This window comes from Pectinophora gossypiella, chromosome 4 (genome assembly GCF_024362695.1).
Source record: "Pectinophora gossypiella chromosome 4, ilPecGoss1.1, whole genome shotgun sequence".
In the NCBI taxonomy this organism is placed as follows: domain Eukaryota; kingdom Metazoa; phylum Arthropoda; class Insecta; order Lepidoptera; family Gelechiidae; genus Pectinophora; species Pectinophora gossypiella.
The window spans coordinates 10,318,784-10,333,865 of NC_065407.1; the positions used below are offsets into that span (position 1 = coordinate 10,318,784).

The 15,082-nt window shown below is 37.7% G+C and overlaps 1 protein-coding gene across 1 annotated transcript; it reads left to right on the forward strand.

The window, feature by feature from the left end:
• Window positions 1-585: 585 nt before the first annotated feature.
• Window positions 586-2,896, forward strand: LOC126366100 (60S ribosomal protein L31). The gene is made up of 3 exons (XM_050009037.1): window positions 586-646; window positions 788-1,017; window positions 2,729-2,896. Exons 2-3 carry the CDS (start codon window positions 794-796, stop codon window positions 2,877-2,879), a joined length of 375 nt encoding a protein of 124 aa, XP_049864994.1. The 5' UTR covers window positions 586-646; window positions 788-793; the 3' UTR covers window positions 2,880-2,896.
• Window positions 2,897-15,082: the final 12,186 nt, after the last annotated feature.

Consider the following 15,082-nt stretch of genomic DNA (forward strand, 5'->3'; position numbering starts at 1 on the left):
ACTCGTACGATTTTTTGGCATTTCTACTCATGTACGATCGCAAGACTACGATCGTACGGAAAGTGTACGATTTTTCGGTACCTGGCAACATTTCGTAATGAAACAAATGTGTCCCTCCGGCAGCTTTGATTTTTTTCAACGCTGCAGGCATTTTTTAATCACAAGTGCAGAAGAAATTAGAAAATATATGATTTAGATGACCCCATTCTATCGGAACTGGACTGTCTTGAACCTACCAATGCTGTTTCCAGTAATTACAGTAAAAAGTACCGACGTTACTGCCACTCATGATACTGGTTCCAAGAATAATAAAACCCGAGGACATGCAAGTGATGCAGGCGATAGATGACGAATAGCGGAGTTTTCCGAATAAAAAAAAAGACAATTAACCTCAGAAAATTAGTATAAGTCTAATAAATAGTTTTATTGCATTATTTATCTGATTCTTAACGAATTATTCTCATTTTTAATAAAAACTTTGAACTTTTAAGTTGTACTATCTTTTCATTTCAAAATCTCCTTGGAATACGATTTTTTTGTAGTTGACGTACGATCATGCCTTTTTTTCATCTGGCAGCCCTGTCAAAAGCTGTCAGTTTCTTTTGACGTTTCTTTTTCGTGTCGATTTTGGCCGCTAAACGCTAAGGTGTGTGTTATTGAATAAAAATCGAATAAAATCCAAGTGATTGTGTGTCTAAATACAATTATTTGTTGTCTTACAACGTGCCTAATACGTAAAGAATTTACAGAAAACCTTATTTTGACTCTCCGACTTATACCATTTCAGATCACAATGGCAAAACCTAAAGGCGAGAGGAAAGGTAAATCCGCGATCAACGAAGTTGTTACGCGTGAATACACAGTGAACCTTCACAAACGCCTTCATGGAGTTGGTTTCAAGAAACGGGCTCCACGAGCCATCAAGGAGATCAGAAAGTTTGCCGAAGTACAAATGGGAACCCCTGATGTTCGAGTAGACACTCGTCTAAACAAATACCTGTGGTCCAAGGGTGTCAGGTAATTACTAACATTTGTTCTCTACAATATAGTTTTATGACAAATGCTCTAAAATTGAACATTTTCCCATTGTTGTCATTTAGTTGTTAGGTTATGTGGTTAACCTTACTTGAAAGTACCCTAGTGACAGGTCAATTTCTGAGTGAAGTGCTGACTAGATTCATTTGAAATCTTAATTTACACTATCGCGATTTATTAGGGTTATATGATAGGTAAAATATTTGTGCATAGGGCATGTAATTTTAAAATAAAGAAATATTTTTTACGATGCCTGCATTACCTCAATGAATTGTATTGAGGAAGACAGACCCACAAGATATTATTTTCATTTACATGACTGTTATTCAATTACACTCTTTATTCAGTGGTTTGTCAGTTTCTACAATAGTTCTACAGAACAAACGCCTAAAATGTTGATAGAATTTTTAAATTTAAAACTTTTTAGTTACCTAAGTATTATTAGAAGATTTATTATCAAGTAACTTGTATGCAATGGCACATTTTTCATTCTTAAGGGCCCCATATATGGTACGATTGGTCTGTACGATCCGTCGCTTCAGATCGATCGAAACAACGAATCGATAGTGTATATTAAGATCGTTAACGATTTACTTCATCGAAGACCATATCGGAAATCGCAACAAAAACCCATGCAATCATGAATATCGTAACGATGAATAGACAGTGTGTGGCTCTTTACGAACAACGATTCGATTTTGTCTCATGAATACTGGTTTCGCTTTAATAGCCATTTCTTAACCCACGTTTTTCTAGGCTTTCTTTTTTGTTTTGTAGCCGAATCAAAGTTACCACCACACAGGTAAGGAAAAGAAGTTCATTTGCCATTTTATTAGGCACATATTGAATTATTAGAACACATGTTTATACTTCAGTTTCAAATAAATAAATGATCGATTGTTACGACCAATTGTTTCATGTATGAGCGCCATTTGCGATGCGAGCAATCGTCACGATTTTCATCAGATCGATCCTACCTACCTAAGGCCCCTTTAGTGAGTTTCCCGTTTTCCATCATAATAATTAATAATATTATGTGTTGTTTATGGAATATAAATATTTGTACAGGAAATTTGATTTTTAGAAAACAAATATTGCTATCAACTAATTTGTGTAATAATTTGAAGAATATTTGTTATCAAACATGGTAATAATAGTGGTGTTCCCATTTTGTATGGAACATCATCTATCATTGTTTGAACAGGGTCTAGAAACAACTTGTCCAAGTATCCTATTATACAATTATCAAAAAATATGGCTTTTTCAATGCTCAAGTAATCTTTACCCACCTATAAATAATGATTACCTGTCACTGACATTACCAGCTTAGTGCTCGAAAAGGGGGAGTGGAGAATACTGGGAGGTCTTTGCCCAGACACACACAGATTATAAAAATAAGCTAAATTGAATCTAGTTACCATAGCAATATAAATGGTTTATGGCCCATTCCATTTTAAATCCAAACTTCATTGTATAACTATTGTCTCTGTAAATCTGGGTCTTGGAGGATATTGTTATACTTATCTGAGAAGAGACTTTAAATAAATGTTGTTCACACATTCATCTTAGGACTTCATATCAAAAGTGACTGCAAATGGTCTTCAGTTAATTTGTGGAGTTAAGCTTTCTGTCCAGTTTCATGGATGTATAAAATTTAATTAATCTTTCTAATATCCACTTTTTCTTGTTCCAGGAATGTCCCCTTCCGCGTCAGAGTGAGGCTGTCGCGCAGACGTAACGACGACGAAGACTCAGCCCACAAACTGTTCACACTCGTCACGTACGTCCCCGTCGCCTCCATCAAGGGCTTGCAGACAGAGAATGTTGACGCTAGCCAAGAATAAACACTAAGTTTAGCATATTTCCTTGATTTTTATTGCATTCCTTTAACAGATAGCTCTATGAGGTGTGGGTACTTAGTTCATCTTGTGATGGATGTACTTCTGACTACCCCAATTGGGATATATATAGTCGTGAGTTAAATTTGTTCTTTTGTTAGCTGTGGATATAATGCAAATTGAATGAAAATATTCAGTTAGATCCAAGTCACGACGCTACTCTTGCACTATGATAAACTAAAGCTCTTGAGACCCAGACGAATCACGTCTGTTGACGCAAGGCTTCCGCACACAAAGCACAGCGATTAAGTTTTTAATTAAGGTTCTGTACTATAGTCAACTCCATAATAACGATGACTCAAAATAAAACTGACAATTTTAACTAAAATATATACCAAACTCAATTGTTTACCAATATTTTGTTTATTTTTATTTTATTAAAGAACGTCTAGGGCCCTGTGCCGAGGTTTTGCTTCTTTTCCCCGGCTATACAGGTTGTGAGAAGCTGCAGTAGTTTTAGGCGGATGAGACGTTCGTTATGTAAAAATTGACGATTCAAAGTGTAACTATATATTTTTGAATTTAAAAACAGAAAATACTTGAAAGGTATGTAGTTGAATTGTAGGCAGGTACCTACGTAAATTATGTGTCTTAGTACGGTCACAGTTAACAGTTGAGTCGTGGTAGCCTAGTTGGTAGAACGCTTGCCTCTCACTTTGAGGTCGCAGGTTCGAATCCAGCACAGGCCTAAACCAATGAATGTCGAATTTGTTTTCGAATTCATGTTTAGATCGTAAATGATTATCACGTGCTCAGCGGTGAAGGAAAACAAATGAAGTATGTGACCTAACCTGTATAGGGCTGGTTTTCCTTTCGCGTGTTGGAAGGTCAGACAGGCAGTCGCTTTTGTAAAAAATCGGACTAGTCAAATCTTCGGGTTAGGTAAGCGAACCCCGTGTAAAAAACGGTATAATGCTAGGGAGATGATGATTACAGTCAGTTCAATGCATAAGGCGCAGAACCGGGAGTTTCAAAGAACAATAATACATTTTAAAAATGCCCACCTCGATACTCTATGTGCTTATTTAAGTACAAGAAACTTATACGTCTCGAAGTTACTGCCTATCTACTGTCGTAAAAGACGTAAGTATTATTGTTTATTCTATGGCAAAAGTACAAAAAATAAGCAATCTGAATCCAAAGGGTCTGTAATAGAGTCGCTTATCTGACTTAATCTAGATAAGGTTCGGACCTTTTTCAAAAGGAAATGAAGTCCTACTTACTTACAGATAAATTACAATGGAATCGTAATCAGAAGAAGCACTCAATTTGCAGATTGGAAACTTTTATGATAGTACGGGTCGAGTTGACTGATCTTTTTAAGGTAGGTATCTACATACAAACATTTTGGAGAAGCTGTCTGTGCTCTAGCCGTGTGTTTTGCGGAAACTTTTGTAACTAATTTTATCTCTCAATATTTAAAAAGTATTTTCCGAAGGTTGTGTAACTTACGCACAGTGTGTCTTCTCTGCTGGAGGGAAACTAAAGAAGAAAGAAATAATACATTTATTCGGCAAAAAATACATAGGTAATGTAATTACTTATTGTTAAATGGTAGTTAGTAATTAACAATAGAATTATAAATAATGCCGAAACGGTTGCAGCTCAGCAAATGCGATACCCTAGCTGTAGCTAGATTATGGCGCTGATTTTCAGCTGAAAAGAAGAAAATATTTATAATGTATTGACATCAAATGTATTATCATAATCCATTTACCCCAATGCTTTTAGACTCTTCTGTAAGAATAAGGCCCACCCCTATAGACATAACGGGCGAATGTTTTAATTGTCTATCTACTCGTACTAGGAAAATGGATTATAATTTAGAATGCTTCTAAAAATATTCCTCTCAATAGGTTTGTACTCGATTTAGCTGACCTTCGCTTGTATCATCATCACCAGCCCATTAACGTCCCCACTGCTGGGGCACGGGCCTTCCCTATGGATGGATAGGGAGATCGGGCTTTAAACCATCACGCGGGCCCAGTGCGGATTGATGGTTATTAACGACTGCGAATGCTGCCGGGACCAACGGCTTTACGTGCCCTCCGAAGCACGGAGGATCTCGAGATGAAAAACTTTTTTTGTGGTCACCCATCCTATAACCGGCCTTTGCGTAAGTTGCTTAACTTCAACAATAGCAGACGGAGCGCGTTTACCGCTGCGCCACCGAGCTCCTCAGTTTTCGCTTTATGGTTGTACCTAATCCATCACTCATATTTCAGCAGATATGCCTAACTATATAATATAGTCATAGTGGTCCTGTGGTGTGGCTTGCCTCTCAAACGGGGAGCGCCGGTTCGTAGCCGTTCGTTCGTAGTAAGTGCAGTTTTCACTAACACAGTTGGCTCGACCATTATAGACGGCGATACGGCTCACCACCACGTTGGTTTTACAGAAAGCTCGGTGAGGTGTGGGTACTTAGTTCGTCTTGGATGTACCACTGACTACCCCATTGGGATAGTTGTGAGCTTATCTTATGTTATGCCTAAGTAAACTGTAACACCACCCACTAATGCATTCAGAATCAAACATACAGTCAAGTATCGCAAGCCTTGCAATACCGGGGAACACGACACTGCACACAAATCATTCATCGCACCTACATTACTGACAGGAAGCAATGGATAGAGTACGTATGTTAGGTACGTACATAACGTGTGGTGAACAAGATGTCTCCTTAATGGATTTAGGCATACTAATGGAAGAGAACCGCAGGTTGTGCGTTGCGGGTGACGGCCACCTCTGCTCAGCCGCATCCTGCAAACGTTGACATGCCTGCTGAGCGGGATATTAACCGAATTACATAATACGGCGGAGTAATCAACGAGGCATTGTGGCGTCTCCCCTTCGACGGTAGTAGTATGATTATAAGCTTTCGAGTGGAAAATTTATCTACGCAGCTATCTATTTACATACAGGGTGTTAGTGACATCGTAACGAATACTGAGGGGGATGATTCAGACCATGGATCTGAGTTGATATCGAGTGGAATTTTCCATTGCAATTTTTTTGTTTTTTAAAATAATTTCCAATTCCATACTTTTGCGACGGAAAATTCCACTTGACATCAACTCAGAATCATGGTATGAATCAGCCCTCAAAGTTTTCGTTACGATGTCACTAATGCACACCCTGTTGATAAATGTTGTACTCGCTTTTGATTGGCTTACACATTAGTACAGTTTTACTTTTAGTGTAGTTTATTTACGTCTTAACCTGGCTTAACATTATAATGTGCATAGCTGTGAGTGATCCATTAAATAAATAAATAATATGTATCGGTAGGTACTGCTCACAGTACACAGCCAGGAAAGCGAGTCAAGTCGATCGGGCACGGGATTTTGAATAAAGCCCCAAAGGTATTTATGACGATTTGTTACTCTACCCATCTCTATGCGTATTACTGAGGGAGAGTAGGTATGTACGGTCACGAGCACTTCAGTGCCGTCTCGCATTAACTTTTTGACAAATTGAACTGTAAATCTCACTTAATGTCATACATGTTAACGCGACTTGGTAGGTACTAAAGTGAGTACACGATATTGATTATTGATCATGATTGTACGAGTATCTAGTCGTACGTAAGTTGATTTAGAATCAACTAATGGTTGTTTTAACGTATAAGTGTGTTTAGTTCTTTTTTATACCTACTTATTAAAATAGGTTTGTTGACCACAATCTGAAGTAAAGATACCGGATGAGAGCTCTCAGCGCTCCCCATTAGTCCCTCCAAGTAGTTAATGCCATCTGCAGCAAATCTGCAATAAGTCACGTCTAAAAATCTAGTTAAGATGCGGCGTAAGGTGATAGTCGCTTCCTTAGTATCCTATTCACTCTAGTTCGTGAGTAGATAGTAGCAGTGGGGTGATTACTATACTATCGGCCCAGCAGTGCGTACACCAGGGCAAATATAGCGGAGGCAATGAAGGGTTTCACTTCTTATTTGCCAGGGACAAGTCCGATTTTGATGATTTTTTTCTTTTGTAGTAGTTGATATAAATATCATTTAAAATCAGAAACATCTTGAGTGGGGCAAATAAATATTTCGATTATAAAATAGAACAACTGGCCGGACCTCTCCATTTAGCAGTTTCTCCAGACACCATGCTACGTCCTCTTCATTAAAGTTGCGTAGGTAGGACTATTTAAAGAAACTACACACATAAAGGTACTTTTAATCAATGCATGATAGGTAAAAACCTAAATGCCAAAAAATCTTGGTATCAAATATGTTTTTCTACTTATTAAACTTTTAATGTGTAGGTTACCTACATTGATTGAAAAGATGTGTTCCAGTTTCTTGTCATTTCTTTCGCTCAGCTACAATACCTTGCGATATGACGTAGATTCGTAAATGTTAAATTGATATTCAACAAGCTTATCCATGATAATTAAGTACGTTGAATAAATTATTCTCATACAAATTAACTCGTTTGTATTAAACATTCCAAAGGTAACAAAAGCCTGGCAATGAAATACGTTTTCAATATATGTGGGTTAGGTAAGCGGAGTGTAACTGCACTCGATTCTGGTAATGTCCTTAACGATCTGACGCTGCAAGCCGAAAGACTGTTGGCCTAATCGATGCCTGGAGACACACTGAAATGGAATTAGCCCCCAGCCGTATTCTACTTTTACAGGTAAAGCAATTTCTCAGCTTACATGCAATTTGTAAACCAATTACTACCGCTAATAGATGAACAGGTAGGTAGGTACCTACCTAGGTACTACATGTTTATATAAAATAAATAAACCAACTATATCATGAGACATTGAGAACGAGAAACTGTTTTGAATAAAAAATAGTAAATAAACTGTTTTAGTACAATTCTTATCGGTAAAATTTGTACTATTATTAATACAAAACAACACATAATTCTACAGTCTAATTTATTTTCAGATATAAATAATGTTAATATAATTAGTACCAAATAAAAAACATAAGTAGGTACTTATGTGTAATATAATATTAATATCATGAATTAATCATTTCCTTATTTAACATTTTTATGTTATATAACCTAACCTACCTACTTAGGTATGAGCGGGAAAGTGGCACGGGTTAGTACAATACAAAGCGCATAAAAAATTACCAAAATGGTTTCAGGTATTGTTTTTTGATAACATGAATGTTGTATCTTATTTATTTTAAGTCACTAAAACTAGTTAAATGAGCGTACACTCATCTGTGTCAGTAGGGGGTTACAGTTATGAAAATTCATGCGTTTAAGTATTCGTACATAACCTACACAAAATATGTTTTATAAAAAAGTGCCTAATATACGAGGTTAGTCAAATTGCAATTGTGGTTATTCTGCAGAAGCCTACTAGCTCGTGGCGGAATGGCGCCAGCTGTGACATAAATACCTGTCGTTAAACGCGTCTAACAATTAATTAGATGAGACTTGTGATGCGGCTCCACCCAGTTACGATGCTTGAGCACGTAACTTTATGTTTCTAATAGTAGGTATAAGTACTGTTCTGTTGAAATAGAGGTCGTGGAATAAGGGCAGATAAGCGATAGATACAGAAATACTGCGTAGAGAATGAATTAGGAAAAAAAATAATGTATCTATTTGCGTAGGTGTTGTGCTACGCCAGGACGTAGCAACGTAGACGTTTCGTAACGTTGTGCCAAAGCGAACAAACGCAAATAATATGACTGTTTCCGTGGGAATGACACAAGTAATTTTAATTATGCCTGAAAACCCGGTGACGTTTTCATTACCCACCCACTCATTAAGAGGAAAATAAATTCGTCGTAGCATGTGATTAACGGGAATGGAAAAAAAACTCATTTGTACCGAGCAATCGAATGTTTATAGCATGCATGCACGATATTCGATGCAATGAGCATGTTAACATTTTCACTGTAAATGGAGCTTTATTGTTCGTGTTTCCTCGTAATTTCAATTAAGTATTTCAGTTGGACACTTCGCTTCGTAGCTCGCTATGTAGACTCGTGATTGTATTGTAGATTGCAGTTTATGTGTCTGACCTCAAAATTTATTTACAGTAGTCGTTATAAGTTTTCAAATTAGTGTTACCGGGAAGTTTATAACATACGGAATGAAACAGTGCATATAATTATTAAGCAGAGTAGTGTTCTACGTTTAGAGATAAGTCAGTAGGGCTCTTTAAGAAATGTTTAGTTTCCGAAAGGCAAATACTTTGATTTCACAAAATATATCTACTCAGGCATTTAAAAAAAAATGCGTCTGTTTTATTAATATATCACCTACATAGTACCGCTATCACAGTCATAATCTCCTTCGCTTTAAATACCTAATCCTTGCCACGATCGAGGTAAACGAAAGCTATCCCGAAGTACGTACGTATAAGGCCGGTCGCACATTGTACGGGTTTTCTTACGAATACTTGTCTACGACGACCAATTCGCTCGGCGAGCCCGGTGGCGGGGGGAGCTCGGTGGCGCAGCGGTAAACGCGCTCGGTCTGCGATTGTTGAAGTTAAGCAACTTTCGCAAAAGCCGGTCATAGGATGGGTGACCACAAAAAAAAGTTTTCATCTCGAGCTCCTCCGTGCTTCGGAAGGCACGTTAAGCCGTTGGCCCCGGCTGCATTAGCAGTCGTTAATAACCATCAATCCGCACTGGGCACGCGTGATGGTTTAAGGCCCGATCTCCCTATCCATCCGTAGGGAAGGCCCGTGCCCCAGCAGTGGGGACGTTAATGGGCTGATGATGATGATGACTTGTCTACGACGACCAATTCGCACCTAGTATGCACGCTCCCATAGTATTTGGTCGAAATATTCTTGCGCGTTCGTACGTTGTACGTAAGAGACTAATTCGTACGAAACTGAATTCTAAGGGCGACTGGCATAAAGCACCGTTCATAATACGGCTGAACTTGACACACATACACACTCAACACACGTAGCTATCTCCGTTCACGTTGCTTGAGATAAAGTGCTGACGAACACTGTAATTGGTGACAGATAACGCGAAGCTCTGCACTCGACTTGAAACGCGAATTAATTGTCACCAAAATGTATTTAAGGGTATTCTCGCGTAAGATTTGCTTTTAAAGCTACGTTGCGACCTAAAACTTTGCTTAGTCCTTGGTTTGATTTTAAGGTTTTGAATAAATGGCTGAGCGAAATACAATTGGAATAATGTGAGTACTATTTTATGTACTTATCTATTATTTAAGATGCTGAGGTACAAGCATAAACATTAATATTACTATATTTAGGTAGGTTTACGTTTAAGTAAGTCCAAATTATATTTTTTTGTTTTCTTTATTTGTAAAATACCCATGTTTACCTATTTTTCGGACAATAAACGTTTGATTCGCGACCGTTAGGCGGATATGGAGGGGGTGAGGGTGTTATCTCTCACGCTTGACCGCGCTTCGATCACTCCTCGACGAGTCACAAAGGCTTGTTAAAGCCTAATGATTCGGGAACCCGAAAACCTCTTACTTATAATGTCATACATTCAGGTAAGTATCAGGTGTTTGTGAGATGTAGGTGAAGTTGGAGTGTAGTTACAAATTTTAGGGACTTTATCACTAAAACGGAACCAATATCAAAAAATTAATACTTTTACGATAATATTATTATTACTTAGTAAAGTGCTAACGCCGACGCAAATCACACTTGATCCTAAGACGATTTCCTCGTCCATCACATATGATAGGTATCGTCACCAGCCCATTAACGTTCCCACTGCTTAAACCACCACGCGGGCCCAGTGCGGATTGGTGGTTATTAACGACTGCTAATTAAGCCAGGGCCAACGGCTTAACGTGCCTTCCGAAGCACGGAGGAGCTCGAGATGAAAACTTTGTTTTTGTGGTCACCCATCCTATGACCGGCCTTTGCGAAAGTTGCTTAACTTCAACAATCGCAGACTGAGCGCGTTTAACGCTGCGCCACCGAGCTCCTCGATATTATAGGCAGGCCGAATATGATAGGTATAAATATTACTTATTTCATCATCTTAGAAAGGATACCAGTCCTAAGCCGACGTTTTTGAATCAATTGTTTTGTTTTCTAAGAGAATATTTGAGAGATCTTCGACGGAAGTGACGTAAGCAGTGGTGTGCAGAATTGGTCAATATTGACATAGCGATTTTGAGACGTTCCACACAAAACGATATCCCACGTTCTAAACAAGACGGAATCCCACGTTCTACAGAAGACGGAATCCCCCGATCCACATAAGTCGGGATTCCTAGTTACACGTTACAAGTTAAAGTTAAGTTACGCGTGGACAAGTAGAGTTCATTATACTGAATGATCAATTTTGCCTCTAAGGAAAAGCCTATACACGAGTACGTAAAAAAGTTTTGAAAAAAAAACAAATGTAAGTATATGTACATTTTCTAAGAGTGAATGATCACAAATTATCGGTAAAAAAAGAATTCCAGAAATTGTTTCTTATTAGATATAAATAGAACTTTTATCGGAAAAATTAAAAATCGTTTGTATAATAAAAAAATATTGGAAAATTTTCTTTTGTTTTTTCCTTAACTTATCCTAATTGGGTATATAAGGTATTTTTGAAAGATATTTTGTATATTTTTACATAAAAAGTTATGCTATTATAAAAAAACTAAGTAACTTAAATATTTTGCTTTTCATATCATTTGGCAACGGTAATTTGGGTAAACAGACTAGAAATCAGAAATCAGAATCATTTATTCAACGTAATTACATGGATTAATTTGTTGAAGGTCAATTTAACATTTTTGAATCTACTTCATTTCGCAAGATGTTATGAACCTCTAGAGGTCGCATGAAAATAGATACAAGATTATTGCTAAAATAAACATCATCCAGCTGATTTGTGAGCTAAAAATAGAGAAATAAAGCTAATTAAGACGAAATCTCGAAATGGTTTTAGGATTAGCATAACTTTTTTTCCCTTACATATTGAATTGTAGAAACAATTACTTATAAATATGATCGCAGATAAACCAACAAACCGTGTATCAATGTTACTTACCACTAGGTAAGTACAGAGCACGTAATAGATAATAAGTTAGTACTTATCCTTCTGTCTTTTGTAGTTTAGAAGTTCATTTCATTTTCCAAATAAAGTACCTAATTTCGGGTTCTTTTTGTATTAGTCTCTGTCGCATCGTCTGTTTCTGTTATAAGTACAAATATTTGTCGTAGTTTGTAATTGACGTTTACTTGATTGATATTTTGTAAATAAAGTCATAATTTGTCCCTAACAATAAAAATAAATAAAAAGTCACTATAGCAAGACGCAAGACGAATTATAACCAAAATTCTGGCTAAGTATATTTAGTGAAACACGGCTAAACTAAATGTACCTAAGTATGGCGATCTGACGCGTCGTAAGTTCGCCCCGGGCGCGGGCGCGTGTGCCGCATAGTGAACATGTTTGGAATATTTACGGCAGATGAGAATTTTATTCGAGTCGACAGCCGATGATACGTTATAGAAAAATCGTTCATTTGGGTGGATGTTTTTATGTTCAGTTTGTTACATTTTATTTTTAACTGTTTTATGCCAACTGCAGGCAAAATCGAAAAATAACAGATTGGACAAAAAGTGTGAAACAGTTTATTTCTTTCACGCTCTAATTCTTCGGCATCGGAATGATAAGAAAAGTTGCACAGTCGTCGTCGGTTAGAAGAATACATACCTATATTTAGAAAAACTATTAAAAAATTGATTAAAATGTATAAAATAAAATATGCACACATACATACTTATGGGTTTATCACAGTGCTTCGATGGATACGCACTTAATCGTGTTATTTGTGTCAAGCTCCTCACTTACTTATGTCGAGTTCTATTTTTTTGGGTACCGATTGCCACTTAAGTTCCAAGATTATTTATATTATTATAGATATTATATTGACATACCCTCACAGCGAGCGTGCTATTGTGCTGAAAATATCTTGACAGTTAAGTTACTCGTACAATATACAATCATAAAACAAGTAAATAGCACACTGAGGTCTCAGGTTCGAATTCATCTCAGGCCTAAATGATCCAAATAGGCATTTAGGCAGACTAAATGCCTGTTTGGATCATAAATGTTTATCACGTGCTCAGCGGTGAAGGAAAACTTCGGTTTGCTGGTTTTCTTTGCGCGGGTTGGAAGGTCAGACAGCAAGTCGTTAGGTAAGCGGACCCTGTGAAAAATCGGGATACCGGGATAGGAAAATGATGAATAACAAGTAAATAGCGCTCGCGCTATTCCCCATTAAAGCAACATATTAAATTACCTAACTGTCTATCTACAAGTGGGTATAGTTCGCGAGTGACAGATTACCCAGCTGTAGACCACGTTGTAAACATACACACATCAACGTTCCAAGTGAAGTACTTACGTATAAATATTTATAAATAATTGCTTTAACAGTCCTTAAATCTTTTGTAAAGTGGAGTTCTCGCCGGCTACACTCCTGCTGGGTACTAGATAAATGCCTGCGCCCGACGGAGCGGTAGCGCCACTAAATTATGGACTATTTCGTGTTTTTTTCACACCCTAATCTGATCTACGTACATTTGCCAAATGGGTTTTTTCCTTGGAACGTAAAACTTAATCCCCACATTGTATCGGCATTGTAAAGAAATGTTTATAACACAATATTGTGTTCACATTTTTAAGCAAATGAAAGTATCGCAAGAACGAAGTGTAACGTCGTCAATTATAACATAATTATCATAAATAAAAAATTATCACACTTGAAAATTTTTCGTTTGGTTCTAGACCATGAATATTATGAATTCTAGAGAAAATTCTGATGCAGTGCCATCGGCTTGGTGTAGTATGCTGCATGTCCCTTTGGATGGTTGAGGGAAGGGCTGTGTGTGTGGGACGTAAATTGGCTGTTTATTTTTGAGATTACCTAGGTATTCATATTTGATAACTATCACACGGTCACGATCAATATTATTATACCTACTTATTTAGATGTAAACGTGTTAACTGCATAAATTATTTATTTCAGTGATTACGTACTTACATTTATCATATTCTCAATGTTTGCAACCATAACTTCAAAGCTTTGCTAAATTTTGATCACACACGAGAGCAGTGAAGTGGGCATATTTTATGTAACTGTATGCAAGAGCAAATGTGCTTTGCTTGCTCGGAGCAAATTCTTGGATTCGAATGAAATTAAATGCCAGTTGGAGGAGATCAGCATTTTACTTAGAACTGGGACATCGTCTATCGTTTTCTGTAATTCTGGTTAACTCCGGATTGCTTTATTTATTTCGACATATATTTCCTTAATGGTTGCTGAATTTCGGACTTAAAATCATGTTCTCACACGAAAATATAGGATTTATAGGATCGACGCCACGTGTAATATCAAATTTGGTCATTCAAACCCGAACGTACATATATGCTGACTTAGAGTAAACGAGAGTCCACAAGTGTGAAAAATAGTTGGACCCTCGAATCGTCTCGCCCACCGAATATTATACTGCACGGACACGACCTACATAAACTTTTGGATTACGCTCAGCTCAGCCGTCTGACAAAACGTTCGGATGGATAATTTACTGTTAGATGACCTTCAGTGGATTTCTGTAGATATGAGAAGGGGAGGTGCGCCGGGAAGACAATGTCGTACATATTTTAAGCGGGCACGCCCCGTTCGCACAAAGGCGTAATTTATAGGGCCGCGCGGAGACGGGTGCCTGAGTTATGTCCCGACGATAGCGACGAGCTTTTAACTGCCTAATGGAGCGATTTACTCCAACCACCTTGCGCCTACTCCACTGTTTATACGGCGGCGCAGCACGCCCGTAACACGCTGAATTGTGCAGATAACGTTGGATAATTAATTTCTGCTCGCTTGTTTATGTCAAGATCGTAGTTGGATCTCGTGTTAGGTTAGCATTCATAATATTATTCTTTGGAGATTATCTTTCTATTTACGGAAGTTGGAAGTTTTGCAGCGAAGGCGCCGGGGCGCTGGGGCGCTGGGGCGTCGAAGAGAGCGCAGAAAGTTTTTCAATAAAACATAGTCCTCAGAGACAACATTTCAATGGAGCGCAGTGCGATGTTTACGGCGCGGCCTCGCTCGCTACACCAGCACCGCTACACTATCCACTCCAAAGGTATTGATCAAATTGTATAGAAACTTTTACACATAACATCTACACTCCCTATACTGTATTGTATT